The sequence below is a fragment of the Ovis canadensis genome, chromosome 4, assembly GCF_042477335.2.
Source record: "Ovis canadensis isolate MfBH-ARS-UI-01 breed Bighorn chromosome 4, ARS-UI_OviCan_v2, whole genome shotgun sequence".
Classification (NCBI taxonomy): domain Eukaryota; kingdom Metazoa; phylum Chordata; class Mammalia; order Artiodactyla; family Bovidae; genus Ovis; species Ovis canadensis.
Window position 1 is genome coordinate 41909507 of NC_091248.1, and position 16059 is coordinate 41925565.

At 36.0% G+C, this 16059-nt stretch overlaps 1 protein-coding gene across 20 annotated transcripts in view; it reads left to right on the plus strand.

Annotated features, from left to right (window-relative positions):
- HDAC9 (histone deacetylase 9) overlaps positions 1–16059 on the plus strand; it is a 1067281-nt gene that overhangs the window by 686981 nt on the left and 364241 nt on the right. For 17 of the 20 annotated variants that reach the window (XR_011256609.1, XM_069587611.1, XM_069587612.1 and 14 more), the window contains one exon: positions 3616–3879. Coding sequence is in view for 19 of the 20 variants with exons in the window: in XM_069587611.1 (XP_069443712.1) it covers positions 3616–3879 (264 nt within the window). In the remaining variant the exon portion in view is untranslated. Of the gene's footprint in view, positions 1–3615; positions 6241–16059 lie in introns of those variants that run through there. The other 3 variants (XM_069587626.1, XM_069587628.1, XM_069587629.1) reach the window with 1 other exon arrangement.

The window sequence follows — 16059 nt, forward strand, 5'->3', positions numbered from 1 at the left end:
TGAAGAGAAATAACTCAGGGAAATTTACTGTGAAGGAAGGTACATAATGTTTTTGTTGTTTGTTTTTTGTTTTTCTGAGAGGGTGAGGGTGGGACCCAGGGAGGTTACATTTAAGACAGATAGTAAGACTGAAGGTGTCCAAGTGGAAGCACTCCAGCAGAGATGGGATATGAGTGATGGAGAGGAGGGTGGAAAATTGTAGGGACGGACAGGACCCAGAGCATTAAGCTGAGGGCTGGACTAAGATAGCGATGCAGACCTTTCTTCCACTGTTACGTGGGTAAGGGTGAGTGGGACAGCTTGGTAGCAGAATGTTGAATTTCTCTATTTTTAAATGTCTGTTTCTCACTGAAATAAGCAAAAATAGCAGGAGTGAGGAAAAGGTCTAGATAGTAGGAGTTTGTGGAGAAAGGAGGTACTTTGAAGTTTTCATTGAGAGTGAGAGAAAATTAGCTAGAGAAGTGTAGTTATTTCCAGTCAGCACTGAGGGTCCATTTGAGGGTTATGATCACGGATATGAAGCAAAACACTCAGCATGATTGTAATTTGTTTATTTGTTTCCTAGCTTATTCAGCTGCTTGGGTTTGGCAGAGATTTAATATTAACCAAGGTTGGAAGTCTTACTCATACAGGAAAATCCATATTGAAAAGGCAAGGGAGTTGATGATAGTAATAAGGGAATGATTTTTAATGATGGAGAATGGAACCTAGTCCAGCAAGGAGGGAAGCTGAGGAACAAGGGTGGTGGAGGTGACAGGCAGGGAAAATGTAGGTTCAGTAGCTTGGAGAACCCTCCAGAGGTGAGGAGTAGTCTGGGTCAAAATATTCTGAGGATGAACCCGAGGAAACAAATGTCTGAAACTGAGGTTTAAGAGCATGTACAGCCACCAACAAAGGCCAGGTCACTGGGAGCTGAAGTAGAATGGAGGATAAGACCATTGGCGGTTATGAGGTCAGGACCCTGAGAGGCCATGCTGGAACTGAAGCTGAGGAGAGAAATAGCAACAGAAAAGTCTTTTTACTTAGCGGGTGGTATCTGTGACTTCCTCTTGGTTATTAAATACTCCCTGTGGTCAGACATCCAGAAGCTAGACAAGATGCAGTCACCCCTAGGAAGCAGGAACTTTTGACGTGGCATTTCCTGGACACTGGTCACACGTGCTCCCTGGCTGACCTGCATGAATGGCCCCTAGTTCCTGTCCTATAGCCACACACCCATAGAGTTTTGCTCTTTTTATCCTCTTGCCCTCACAGAGGCTCTTATGGGGAGAATCTTTTGACCACCTTGTGAAGGCATCTGTTTGACCCACCAGTATCGTTGGCTCATCAGCCCTGATGCACTAGCTCCCGTGAACTTTTCCAGCTAAACTGGGGTGTCGAGAGGGGGAATTTCCACAGCTCAGCAAGCATACATTCAGAAGACGAATTGCAACAATCTTCTGGAAGATAGTGTCTCGAAGGGACTCTTGCAGTCTCCTTCATCTGACTGATATGTTTTCTAATTTAATGTCTTCTCCCTACAAAATCCTCTAACCTGCTCTTATATGTTGTCTTAGGTGAGTGATGAGGTTAAGGTAGCAAGCCTGGCTGGTGATCTCTTTCTCTGTAACTGTCCACCTCTCTCTTGAAGAATGAGTGGATGTTTGTCACTGAACGTTCTTATCCCTGGTGTTCCAGCTAAACCTGGAGCTTTTCAATTAAAACCGTGCTTCTTTTCTATGGTGTTACATGTTCTTTTTCTAACCAATTAAGTGGAGTTTTACAATTGTATAGTCAAACTTCAGGAATAATACATTGTCTCTTTTCTCCAAAATCTGTGTCTTATGTATGCTTTATCCTAAGTTATATTTTATTTCTCTAGAATCTTATTCACAACTCAAATATATTATAAACTGGGTCACTCTCTCCAGAATCATCTTCCAGCATTCTCTCCCTGTCTTCCTGTGCTCAAACCGCACTGACCTTTCAGTTGCTCAGACACACTGGGCTCTCCTCCAGTCACACACTGTGCCTTCTGCCAGAAGTGCTCCCTCCCCTGATTTCCACTCCTCACACACATCCACATCCTCCTGTCCATCCTTCATCTCTGATGTCTCAGCCTCCTCAGTGAAACTTTCCTAAATCGCCTCTCTCCTGTTTCAGCTAGTGTGTATTCTTATAACATGCTGTATTGCTCCCTTTATCATTTACCATACTTGAAAATAAGAATAAATTTGTGCATCTGTTTGGTGCCTTTCTAACACTCGAAACTGAAAGCTCCCTGAGGGCAGGACAATGGCTGTTTCCCCAGTGCCTAGCAGAGTGTCTGAAACATAGTTGGCACTCAGTAAATACTCGCTGAATGAATGAATGAAAACTCCCAGTATAATTCTTACTACAGTGAAATTAAAGGGCTTTGTCAGCATACGCAAGGCCATTTGAGGTTGTGAGCACTGGAGAAAAGTCTGAGGTTAAGACACCCTTCAAAATTTGAGTCCTTATATATTCTAAACTGCAGGATGTGTCTAGTTTTGCAAAACAGGTGTGAGTGGGAGATAAATTTAAATTTTTTCATAGAAAAGTCTGTGTTCATGATTTTTGTGTTAGTATTCTAACCGTGCTGCTCATCACAATAGTTGGTATGTTGCTTAAATGGGCACCGACTCAGCAGGAAATTCTAACCACTCTTTGAAACACAGTTCAGGATCTGCAGATAACCAGTCAGTAGGCTCCTTGTCAAATGAAACAAAAGGCCTATGTGAGATGAAATCATCTTGAGAATTTTTCCCCATATAACAAGTTTTTATACCATGGCATTTTGCTATTGTTCAATTTAGGTGTATTGCCAATTATCTTTTTAAATTATAATTCATATACTTTGAGAGATTAAATACGATTTAATTTACAAAATAAAAGGTCTAAATAATTTTCAAATTCAAAACTGATTCCTTGTTATGTTCCTATTCTTTAATTTATATTTGGATATTAATAAAAAATTTTGTGCTATCACTAAATTCTGCATCTTTTTGAAGTTCAAGATTTCAAAGTCAATATTTCCATTTTTCAGAAGTATACATAGGTCTTTTATCATTTGACCATTTAGGTATAGGAAAATTAACAGACAAGAAACACTCTTAGAATTTGTGCTACTGTCTTATACTGTGGTTGCCATTTATTGGAAAATGAGATTGGGGAAGTTTTTCATTACCTATTAATATTATTTCTGTTATACTTTCTTCTTTTAGGGAAAAAAAATTCTCAGGTGTGCCTGGATTAAATTGATTCATTACAACCTGTCCTTTGTGACAGTTTCATGGTTTCCAAAGGAAAAGTTCATTATTTGCCCTTTTCCCACCATTTTTTAAGTCGGTTAAACAGTGAACCATTTTTTTAAAAAAGACATTTAAAGACCTCATTCCCTGCCTAGGACACCGATACAGTATGGAATTGGTGGGACTGCTTCAGATTTAGTATTACTAAAGAATTTCACTGCATACAAATTCATTCAGAAAATGATCCTCAGAGATTAGAAATCAGGGTGTACTGAGGTAGAATTATAGGAAATCAAAGGATATATTGCTGCTCTGTTACCGCCAAGAACCACTGAATATTGAACCCCTGAACACTCTCTTCTAGCTGCTTTCGAAATCTATTGAACAACTGAAGCAACCAGGCAGTCACCTCGAGGAAGCAGAGGAAGAGCTTCAGGGGGACCAAGCGATGCAGGAAGACAGAGCGCCCTCTAGTGGCAACAGCACTAGGCGTGACAGCAGTGCTTGTGTGGATGACACATTGGGACAAGCTGGTGCTGTGAAGGTCAAGGAGGAACCGGTGGACAGTGATGAAGATGCTCAGATCCAGGAAATGGAATCTGGGGAGCAGGCTGCTTTTATGCAACAGGTAATAGGCAAAGATTTAGCTCCAGGATTTGTAATTAAAGTCATTATCTGAATATGAAATGCATTGCTGGTTTTGGTAAATGGATATTATTTCCTATCCATTTATATCTCTGAATGATTTGACTTTAGTGTTTAAGGATTCTGATTAATGCAGATATATCTATATATAGATCTTTCTATATACTGATCTCTATATGGATAGCAAGGTTTCTTGAAACTCTACTGTTAAGGAAATACCTGTTACACTAAAATTATACTACATCAGTATCCAAGTGATTAATAGGCTTTTAATTCATCCCAAAGCCTGACCCACCAATTACTTCTAGGAAAACGAACTCACTGTTGGTTTTAGTTTATCTGTTGAGGTCAGTGACTGCTGGATAGTTTTCCAGTCTGATCAATGAAACATTTTATTAGTTATTGATTTTTTTTGATATGTAGAATTCAATTTTCACATTGTTGTACATAATGTATCATACTACAGTCTTGAACCCTATTAAAGTTAGTCAGCCCCTTCCTTCCTCTCTCTTTTTTTGTTAAGTGAAATGTTCTGGTTACTATGCCAGTAGTCCTAGGTTATTGTATAGATTGCAGTTGAAAATATTAGGTATAGAGGTGGTTCTAAATATATAGATGCAAAGTACAGCACTATTTTAAATATCACATTACGTCTCACCTAGTACTGCTCATTTCATTTTTATCCTGTGTTATTTGATGACATTGTTTATTGGAAAAGATCAAATGAAGCAGATGCAAATGTTGGCAAGAACTAACGTGCCGCTTTATGGTCCAATCAGATACAATATTGTATCTCCAGCTGTGGAAAAAATAGTAACAGTATGATTATTATCTGATCTGAAGTCAAAAATCATGTTTAAAAGAAGAACATGTGTCATGTTTGATAATCATTATCACTAGGATCTCTTCAGTATAATTCCATAATGACACAATGTGTACCATACTATTTTGGCAAGTAAAAAATTAGGAAAGTTAGGTTTAACAAAAGAATCTACTTGTACATAATGCACCTTCAGAAGGACTATGTCCTTTGATGCTATGAAATGCAAACAACTTTGAAGGCAACAGAAGACTGTTTATTTAAGTCAGTTCTTTGTCAGGTTCCTGCTGTTCTACAGAAAACTGTTTCTAGGAGGCTGAACAGGAAATGCCTTGTGGAAACAGGAAGTCCAAGTGATTCATGTACTGAGGAATGTAGGGAAAAAAAACGGAGGATAGTGTTTTACTCTGTCTGTTTTTAAAGGGCACTCTATGAATTGATTTATTGTCTAAGAAAATAACACTGCAAGTAGGGAAATTATTAAGGAAGCTTTTCACTGGAACACTTCCTTCATACTCTCCTTTGATATGTTTACCTTGTTTTATAGGTTTACTTTTGTTAAGCTAGTTAAAGATTCGTTGTATTAAGACCCCTTTAATATGGATAATCCAAATTGACCTAGAATCTTTGTGAGGTTTTTTTCTATTAAAATATTTATATTTCTAAATCCGAGGTATTTTAAGGTGTAGTATCCTGTTTCAAAGGAGATATAGCAGTTTTGCCAAATGTAGACCTTGTATAACTGTATGTTACTGGCACGTGTTGTTTACATTTTGCTGTGACATTTAAAAATATTTCTTAAAAAAGGTTACTGCTAAAGATACATTATCCTTTTTTAAAAAGTCTCCATTCAAAGTAAAGTAACATAACTAGAAGTTAGAATGTTTAAAACTTTTCCATATAATGAAAGTCCTTCGATAATTTGACAAATAGTTATAATAGGCAACACTTCCTACTACCAACATATTTTGGTTAATATATTCCTTCAGATTAAAATGACTTTTTGTCAGTTGTTTTGCATTAAAAATATGGCATTCCTAAGATAAAATTTTATATTTTTTCCATCTCATAAATATACATTTTATTTAAAATCTTTTTGCAATCTCATAAAAAAGGGATAGTGCATCTTTTAAAATACATTTTATTTGGGGAGGAACATGTGGCTGAGCAAGTTTTTGTATAATATTACTGCAAAGATATGTAATCACAAACAAAAAAACCTATTTTTTATAGTGTCATTTGAGAGAGCTTCATCAGTACAGTTGGTGGACATTAATTGTTTGAATTTGATAGTCTTTGAATTTAATCAAGAAACTACCTGGAACCAGTAAAAAGGAAAGCTGGACTTAAATAATCTTAGAACTAATTGGTAATTGTCTCTTTTAAAATCTACTGTATTTATTATAATTAACACCCTTGAAGGTGATCTCTTGTTTTGTGTTGTAAATATATTGTTTGTATGTTTCTCTTCTTGCCTTCTGTTATAAGTCTCTTCCTTTCTCAAATAAAGTTTTTTTTAAAAGATCCCCTTTCATACATATGGCTTTGTGTAAACTTGATATATTTAACTGAATTTGAAACTCATGCACTAGGTCTCATATACCAAAATATATTGCCATTCTTTGTTGAAACAAGAAAATAAAGATATTTTGAGCAGTTACTTCTAATGCCATTAAAAATAATAAATCCAACAATAGTCACTTTAACCAATTTACAGCAGCCATTATCAGATAACAGACACATGTAAAATTTGTTGCAGTTTTATTTTCCCTGCGTGGCCTATTTCATATGTTATCATCTTTGATGTCAACTTCTAAATATAAAATTTTATATAAATAGATATCAGTCACTTTAAAAATTCTTTTTAAAAAGGTTAATATAATCCCTTGATATAACAGACACTCAATAAATATTAAAATGAATATTTTTCTGTATCATAATAGTTATATCTATTACTGTAAGAACCTGACCTACAAGTACAAAGTGACAGTATATAAAGAAAAGAGTAATTAAACGACCTCCCTTTATATGGAAACAATTATTATAATAGTAGGATGAAGAACGAGGAGCCTGAGTCAGGTGAAGGGGCCTGGACCATACAGGAGCCATGCTCATTGCTCCTTTTCTGCTCAGTTGCAAGCAAAACATTACTTCATAATCTGTTATTATGTGTATTTGGTTCACTAAGTTAAAAATATTTGTCTTATATTCTTCAGTTCCCTTAATCTAAACTTCAGTAGTGTCACATGAGTTAAAACTACTCTAATTCTGTAGCTAATATCATTTACTATTACAAAACGGATTATCATTCTGTAAGCCTGTAAATTTGATAATGTGGTCAGACTTGTGGGAAATATCACTGATGCTAGTCATAATTTCCTGAAAACTGCCTTTGGACTATAAAATTGTAAGATTACTTGCTTCTAGAGATCCTTAAAAAGCTGGAGAAATCAATTAGATAATGATTTTATACTATACATTTGATTTCACAAGTGTAAAGGGACTGTTTCAGTATGTATCAATGTTAGAAGCGCTTCTATTTTCTGAGGAAAATAGTTTTTGCCAACAATGAATAGCTATTTACGCCTCTTCCTCTATTCGTCAAGGCCTGCCCGCTTGGTGAAGGGGGCTGCTGAAATGGAGACTGCTACTTTATATAGTTTTAAGAAAGACAGCTTTTTAAAAAAATTGTTTCTTCATACTTATTTTTTTCTAAAATATGTCAAAAAGGAATTAAGATACTAAACATTTTTTTTGAAACTGACTGTTCAACAGATATATAGGTGGACAAGAGTATTTTTTTTTAAATTTGGCATTCCTTTGTGACTTTTTCCACTAACAGAAATATACAATTGTGGATATATAATGATGGGTTAACAATGATAAATAATCCAGGTTTACAAATTATAACCAATTATATTATAACCAATTAGAATCTCATATATATATATATATATATATATACACACACACACACACACACACACAAGATAAAGAGTTTGAGAGGTAGATTACCATTCCCTTTATTATTTATCATTCCTCCAACTGGGTTTTAAAGGGAAAGTATGGGTGGGGGGCAATCAAAGAACTCAGACAAATGAAACAGGATATGAGAAATGTGACTCTTCAGAATTTATTTATGTTTTAAAAGTTGTTTATGCTCACTTTATAATAATTTCTTTAAGGCTTGTAGATGGTAGGATTTAGACAATGCAACTTTGGAAGACCATTTGATTTACAAGAAGACTTTTATTTTTAACTGTTGCAAATATATTATGTACCTCGGTATTGTTATAAACACTTTACATCTGTTAACACATTAGTCCTCACAACAGCCTTACAGGGTCAGTATTATTGTCCCATTGTAGAGATGAGGGCCTTGGGACACAGAATAAGTCAAATCAAGTCAAGGTCACCCAGTCAGTGGCAGTCTGGCTCCAGTTTGAACCTCGGCAATCCCATACCAGTCCTTGTTCTCAGCCTCTACCACTGAGCTGTATTTGTGCAACAACTCTCCTTTCATGTCCAAGTTTATGAAATCGTTAGCGCTTTCTTCTCTCTCTCTTTGCCCATCAGCATTTCCAAACTCTTTTGAATCAGTTTCCTCTTTCGGTCACTGCTGTAAGTAAAGAGATTGTTGTTGTTTAGTTGCTAAGTCATGTCTGGCTCTTTTTGAGACCCTATGGACTGTAGACCACCAGGCTTTTCTGTCTTTGGGATTTTCCAGGCAAGAATACTGGAGTGGGTTACCATTTACTTCACCAGGGGATCTTTCCAACCCAGGGATCAAACAAGCATCTCCTGTATTGGCAGGTGGATTCTTTACTGCTGAGCCACCAGGGAAGCCCACAGAAGTCAATATAGATGTTGTAAAAAGGGAAAACAAGGATGTTTGTCTTGAGTCGTAGACCTCCTAAGTGGTTTTCCTATTGAAAGATGCATAGAGATGGTCTTGAGGGAATCTGTTGACAGTTGGTATTCTGACCACACCCCACAGAGGTTCTGGTCTTGTCCTAAGAGTGCAGGAATCTGTGGTTTTCAAGCCCTTTGTGCTCTGGAGGCTGCCAGGGCCCTAAACCACTTCCTAAAATGTGTCTTGATTTTTCATAGCTTTTACCTATAATCCTTGGATTCTCCGATTCATTGTTTTCATAGTCGACTGTCTTGTATTTCTTGTATATTGTTCTGTTTCACCTGCGTGTTAACTCAACTACAGGCTGAGTATACTTGTAGTATAACTATAGGTTTCTGTATTTACTGCAGTTACTTCTTCGATTTTTGTCCTTTTAGTTTCTCTCTTCTGATTGAATAATTTCTTTGCCTGTTGTGTGTGTGCGTGCTGCGTTGTTTCAGTTGTGTCCAACTCTGCAACCCTATGGACTGCAGCTTGCCAGGCTCCTCTGTCCATGGGATTCTCCAGGCAGGAATACTTGAGTAGGTTGCCATGCTCTCCTCCAGGGGATCTTCCTGACCCAAGGGTCTCTTATATCTCCTGCATTGGCAGGAAGGTTCTTTACCACTAGCGCCACCAGGGAACCCCTCTTAACCTATTATAGAGTATTAATTCACCAAGACTTTGCAAATTATTTTTCCTCAGAATTTCTGAGCTGTTTGTGGTATGTTCTCTGTGTGTGTGTGTGTGTGTTATTGAGATGAAATTCATATAACATAAAATGCACCATCTTAACCATTTTAAAGTGTAGAATTCAGTGGTTTTTAGTATATTTGTGGGCTTCCCTGGTGGCTTAGATGGTAAAGAATCTGCCTGCGATGAAGGAGACCCAGGTTCGATCTCTTGGTCAGGAAGATCCCCTGGAGAATGGAATCCACTCCAGTATTCTTGCCTGGGAAATCCTATAGTTATGAGGAGCTTGGCAGGCTATAGTCCATGGGGTCTCAGAGTGAGACACAACTGAGTGACTTAGCAAAAAAATAATAATAATATATTCACGATGATATACAGTGATCACTACTTACTAATTCCAGAACATTTTCATCACCTCAAAGAAATTCTGTACAGTTAAGTGATCGCTCTTCATACACTCTCTTCCAGCTCCTAGGAATCACTCGTCTAATTTATGTGCCTATAGATTTGCCTTTTGTGGACATTTCATATAAATGAAATCATATACTGTGTGGCTTTTTGTGAGTCTATGTCTAGCTTCTTTCACTTTTCATATTATTTTCAGGTTCATCCATGTTTCATCAGGTATCAGTACTTTATTTTTCTTATGTTTGGATAATAGTCTGTTGTATGAATATACTACGTTTTGCTTATCTCTTCATCAGTTGATGGATATTTGGATTGCTTTCATTTTTTGGCTTTTATGAGTAATGCTGCTGTGAACATTTGTGTACAAATTTTTGTTCTAACATGTTTTCAGGGTTTGATGGTATGTAGACCTCTAAGAGTGAAATTACTGGGTCATCTGGTAACTCTGTTTAAGTTTTAAGGGACTGCTGAATTGTTTTCCACAGTGGCTAAACTATTTTATATTCCCACTAGCAATGCATGGGGAGTTCCAATTTTTCCACATCCTCTCTAACATTTGTTATTTTCTTATTTTCTTTTTTTTTTTAATTGTTTTCACCCTAGTGGAGGTGAAATGTTTGTTCATTGTTGTTTTGATTTCTATTTCACTAATGACTAATGAAGTTGAACATTTTTTTCATTTAGTTACTGACTATTTGCTTATCTTCTTTGGAGAAATGCCTAGTTAGGTCTTTTGCCCATTTTTTTTTTTAAACATTTAAACCTCTCTCAGCATCTTTATTACAATCTCACCACGTGAACTAGGGCAGGCAGAAAAGCCTTTCTGGCATTATGATTTTTTAACATTTATTTTTAATTGGAGGACAATTGCTTTACAATATTGTGTTGACTTCTGCCGTACAACAACGTGAATCAGCCGTAAGTATACATATGTCCCCTCCCTCTTGAACCTCCCCTGCAACTCCGCCTCCCTCCCCATCCCCCCCCCCCAACCAGGTTGTCAGAGAGCACTGAACTGAGCTCCTCCTGTTGTACAGCAACTTCCCATTAGCTATCTATTGTGCATAGTGTAATATATGTTTTAAAGCTACTCTCTCGGTTTGTCCCATGCTCTCCTTCCCTTGCTTTTGCCCGTTTTTTAATTGCCCTGTCTTTTTACTGTTGAGTCATAAGAGATTTTAAATATATTCTGGTTATGCATGCTGAGTTGCTTCAGTTGTGTCTGACTCTTTGCAACCTGTGGACTGTCGCCTGCCAGGCTCCTCTGTCCATGGGATTCTCCAGGCAAGAATACTGGAGTGGGTTGCCAGGCCCTTCCTCCTCCAGGGAATCTTCCCTACACAGGGACGGAACCCACTCTCTTCTGTCTCCTGTGTTGGCAGGCAGGTTTTTACCACTAGTGCCACCTGGATGCTAGACCATTATCATGTATATGAGTTGCAAATATTTTCTCCCATTCCCTGGGTTGTCCTCTCATCTTCCTGATAGTGTCTTTTGATGCACAAACATTTTTAACTTTATTGAAGTCTATTCATCTATTTTTTTTATCTTGTTATGATATGTTGCTTAATGTGGCAAAGATTTGTACCTATGTTTCCTTCTAAGCATTTTATAATTTTATAACTTACTTTTAGGTATTTGATCTTTTTTGAGTTATATACATTGTTTTTATTTCTCCCTGCTTTGTGGTTTTTTTTTTTTTAAAGATGAGAATTTACTGATTGTTGAGCTCCACTTGCTCTTGCGTCTCCATTTACCTCATTTCTGATTGATCTGGTCTGCTTTTCCACTATCCTGGTGTTCCCTGTTGCTTCCAAGATTTCCATGGTACTTCCTTTTTTTTTTCTTGTCAATTAAATGCTATAATCTTGATGTTTATTATATCTAATATAAACTGGAAAATGTTCTGTATTTTTCCTTTAAGAAATGCTTTTTTCCTTGTGATCTTTAGAAACTAAATCAAATTTATTGTTCTTCATTTATATAACTTGAAAATTCTATCTTGGTGTTATCATTTTTACTTATGTCTGCATTGCATTTAAATTTTGTGATGAAGTTATTATGTTCAAGTCTTTGCCTTTTGTTCTCCTGTTAATGGCAAAGAATCCTGTATTTGTATTTCCAAACTGGTAGCCACGTGTAGCTATGAAAATTTAAAATGTGACTGATACGAATTGAGATATGATTTAATAAAATATCAGATTTCAAAGACATAGTATAAAAATATATTTATTAATACCTAAGAAATGATGTCATACTGCCTTCCCTGGTGGCTCAGTGGTAAAGAACCACCTGATAATGCAGGAAACCTGTGTTCAGCCTCTGGGTCGGGAAGATCCCCTGGAGAAGGAAATGACAACCCACTCCAGTACTCTTGCCTAGAGAATCCCATGGACAGAGGAGCCGAGTGGGCTACAATCCCCGGGGTCACAAAAGAGTCAGACTAAAACAACAACACCGAAAACATATATTGATTACATATAAAAAATAGTATTGTTAATGTATTAGGTTATATAACATTATTAAAATTTATGTCTCTTGCCTTATTTTCCTCCTTTAATGTGGCTGTTAGAGTATTTAAGATTGTATATGTAGCTTGCATTTGTGATCTGCATTCTGTTAGTGTACAACACTGCTTTTAGCTCATCTTCCTCTCATGTTAATAGATGGATCTCACTACCTCATTTTGGAAATAGTTGGATATGAAATCTGAACAAATGAATATTTGCTCTTGCCAATATCTTTCTAATGCTGTTATTTAATCTAATAAATAGATATAAAATGTGTTAATGAGATCTGTGGCACCTTAAGGGTTTAAGGATCTCTTTACTGTTTGCCTTAAAGACAACTCAGAGTCTATCAATGTGTTGTATTAATACTGTCAGTCTTAAAGACAGTTCACTCACTACTCTACTCTCATCTCAGCTGATAAGTTTATCTTCTGAAAGTGCACTGCTGCTTCTCACTCTTCCATTTCTGTCTCTCAAACCCCGTTGAGACACTGGGATCAAGTCACCTTTGATCATCTCCTTTATCTCTTTATTTTTTTCTGAAAATATATATTATATTGAAGTATAGTTGACTTACAGTGTTTCAGGTACATAGCAAGGTGATTCCGTTTAATGTATACACATAAATTATTCTTGAGATTATTTTCCATTATAGATTATTACAAGATATTGACTATAGTTCCCTATGCTAATAGCTAACCTTCTTTATCTCTTATAAGCAGTTGGCACTCCTATTTCTGCCTTCCTTGCCATCATATTTCTTTACTCTGTCTTTGGCTCTGTTTTTCCTAGTCACTACCATAATTAATACTAAAATTCCTTTCTAAAAACAAATCATTGCAAGAGCTTCCTTTCATTATCAGTGTCCTCTTTTACTAATTCAGTTAACTTACTGTCAAGTTACAATGCCGCTTTTCCATTCTCTAAGGCATAACCTACAGTAGCGTCTTCCTAATCTCTTTACCGAAAGGCTATCATCCAGTTTCAGTCCTCATAATTCAACCTTTATATTCTGAGTGGTAACTTATCCTTTCCAATTTAACTTAATCACTTTCCATGTGAGGCAAATTTCCAATTTGGAGTTCCAATTGCATGACTTTCAGCAAACTTTTTCACTCCCCGAAAAGTCCTTAACTTCCTTTTTCAAAATTTTCTTTCTCTGATTTCTCTAATCCACCCAAACTATTCTGTCAACTTAGAATCAATTCCATAGGACTTACCACATAGTTTTTTCTTTTATTATTACCTTTCTGTCATCATATCATTTTGCTTTTAAAGCAAGGGAAAATATACAGTGCTCCTGGAACCACAGAAGGAATTTCTGGAGTACTCAATTAAATCCTGTTTGAATGATTTTTGTTTTACATTTCTCTTATTCAGATTTCTTAATGGTTAAAGGATATTTTCTTCCATGTCATGATTACAGGTTCACTTTTGTTTTCTAATGTGAAATGTAGATTCAGTTTTCACTTGTTGGACTACTTATTGTGTTGAATGTCTGCATTAGTAACATTTTCCTTAAGCTGGCTCTAGTAATAATAGTTACTGTTTCATTTTCAGCTAGGTGTAAATGATGAAGTTTTTTTCTTGATGAATTTGTTATTTGCTACTGCCCAGAACTTACGAGTTTATTTTCTTAATTTGTGTTCTGTATTAATCATTATTCAATTATAATATCTGATGGAAATTTTTAGATAAAAATACAATATCTTAATTTTCATAGCCTGTTTATAGTACAGGTATCTCAGAAATATTGTGAATTTAGTTCCAGAGCACTGCTATAAAGTGAGTCACGCTAACTATTTAGCTTCCCAGTGCATGTAAAAGTTATGTTTACACTATAGTCTATTAAGTGTGCAATAGCAGTGTGTCAAAAAATGTACACATATCTTAATTTGAAAATAAAGCTGTTGGGAAAATGGCACCGATAGATACTTGAGGCAGGTTTGCCAAAAACTTTCAATTTGTAAAAAAACATAATATCTTCAAAGTGCAGTAAAGTGAAGCACAATAAAATGAGGTATGTCTGAATTAATTTTTCTATGTCCATATAGTTGATATAATTTTTGGAACTTGGGGCTTGGAAAGAAGACAAAATTATTAATACTAAGAGAATGAATCAACCTTACTTTTATGCATATTTAATTAAGGAAAACTATTTCTGAACCTAGAAATTATGTGTTGTTTTGATTGTGTATACCACAAACTTGAACAGTGGCACTGTCCTTGAGATTCATGTGTGGAACTGTGTTATAGGTGTAGCTGCCTAGTGATGACAATGCTAATTCTTTAGTTGGACTGAAGTTCCAACTCTTAACTTTGTCTGCCAGCAACTCTACCTCCAAATTACTTAATTCTGCTGAGCCTCAGTTTGCTGGTTTATAAAATGTGATGAACAATTTTTATCTTTATCAGGGATTTATAAAACATAAATGGATTTATTTGAGTAATACCAATGCATGCTAGCAAAATTGATGCTGAGTAAAAATTTTCAAATGTTATTATTAGGAACTTCTTGAAACTTCAGTAACTTTCTTTTTTCTTCTTGGCTGGAACCTAGCTCACACTCAGTTTCACTTTATAATAATGAATAACTTTCTCTTCAGTAACTAAAGAAACCTTAGAACAGTGCTTCCCCATCTTTTCGATGTTCCAGCTCACTCAGAAAATGGCAGTAGATACACGGCATGGGTCCCTGCAGGAGGCAGCTTCGGCTCTTCCTCCCTGTCCCAAGGACTGCGAGTGAGCAGTCTAGAATCAATTGAACTGCAGCCCTTTCGTGACTCGAGGGGCAGTACCCTAGTTGGATTGTTCTTTGGGAGACCCTGTGAGTACCTGTCTCCTCTCTTCCTCTCATTCCCTTTCCATCTGTCTCCTTTCACCTCCCATAAAAAGAACCCCAGATTTATTTCATCATTTTTCAACCAAGGATTCACCAAATTTAAGTCAACTCTAGGTATAAATGATGCACATGATCTTAGTTCCAAAGAGTAGATTAGGAAAATAATTGATTTTAGGGGGGGTCTTCAGATAAGCTGTTGATACTCAGTTCTTCCCACCCTATTACAGGATCAAGAAGCAAAACTCTGAAAATCTGCCTTGCCTAGGAGCCTGCGTGACAGATTTTCTTCTCATATTTGCATTGGGCTCTTTTTCAAAACAGAGTGAAATAAACGAGTACTGAAATTTCTGTCTTTGTTTCTTAAGAAAATGCTCTGAGGGGTATTCATCTGGGATGGTGTGCAAAGTGGGGGCTCTGTTATCTCTGGTTTGGTTTGCTAAGCCTTTCCATCTTGAAACAAGAAATCTTGCAATGATTTCTTGATCTTAAGTGAATTGCTTCCTAAGTTTGAATAGTCATCAGTCCTCTCTATCACTTTCACTTAACGTGATAAAGAAACTTATTTCACACTGTATTTTTAGTATTTTAGATATGTCCTGGTCATGGTATAGTGGTGCTATCAAATTCCTTTTTCTGCTTTATACTTTATGAGTTAAATTTAGCACTTAGTTTTCTGGTATACATTTTAAATGATTTGATTTTTACTTCATTGCTTGAATTACCTGACAAACTTGTGAAAATATCCAACTTTATTCTTTTATTTTTTTTATCTTCCTTACCTGATACATATTTTAAGTATTTCTGTATATCCTATAGCTTTATGTATGTGCAATAGTTGTACCTCTACATAATTAAATAGAGAAGCAGATTTAAAAAGCCGGGATATTTTTCCCTAGAATATGTTCAATTTTTAAAGTTCTGGATTTTTTTTTCCCCATCATAATTAGGATTAAATTTTTGAAATGAGATTTTACTTTGGTTACTTTAACAGCCTAAAC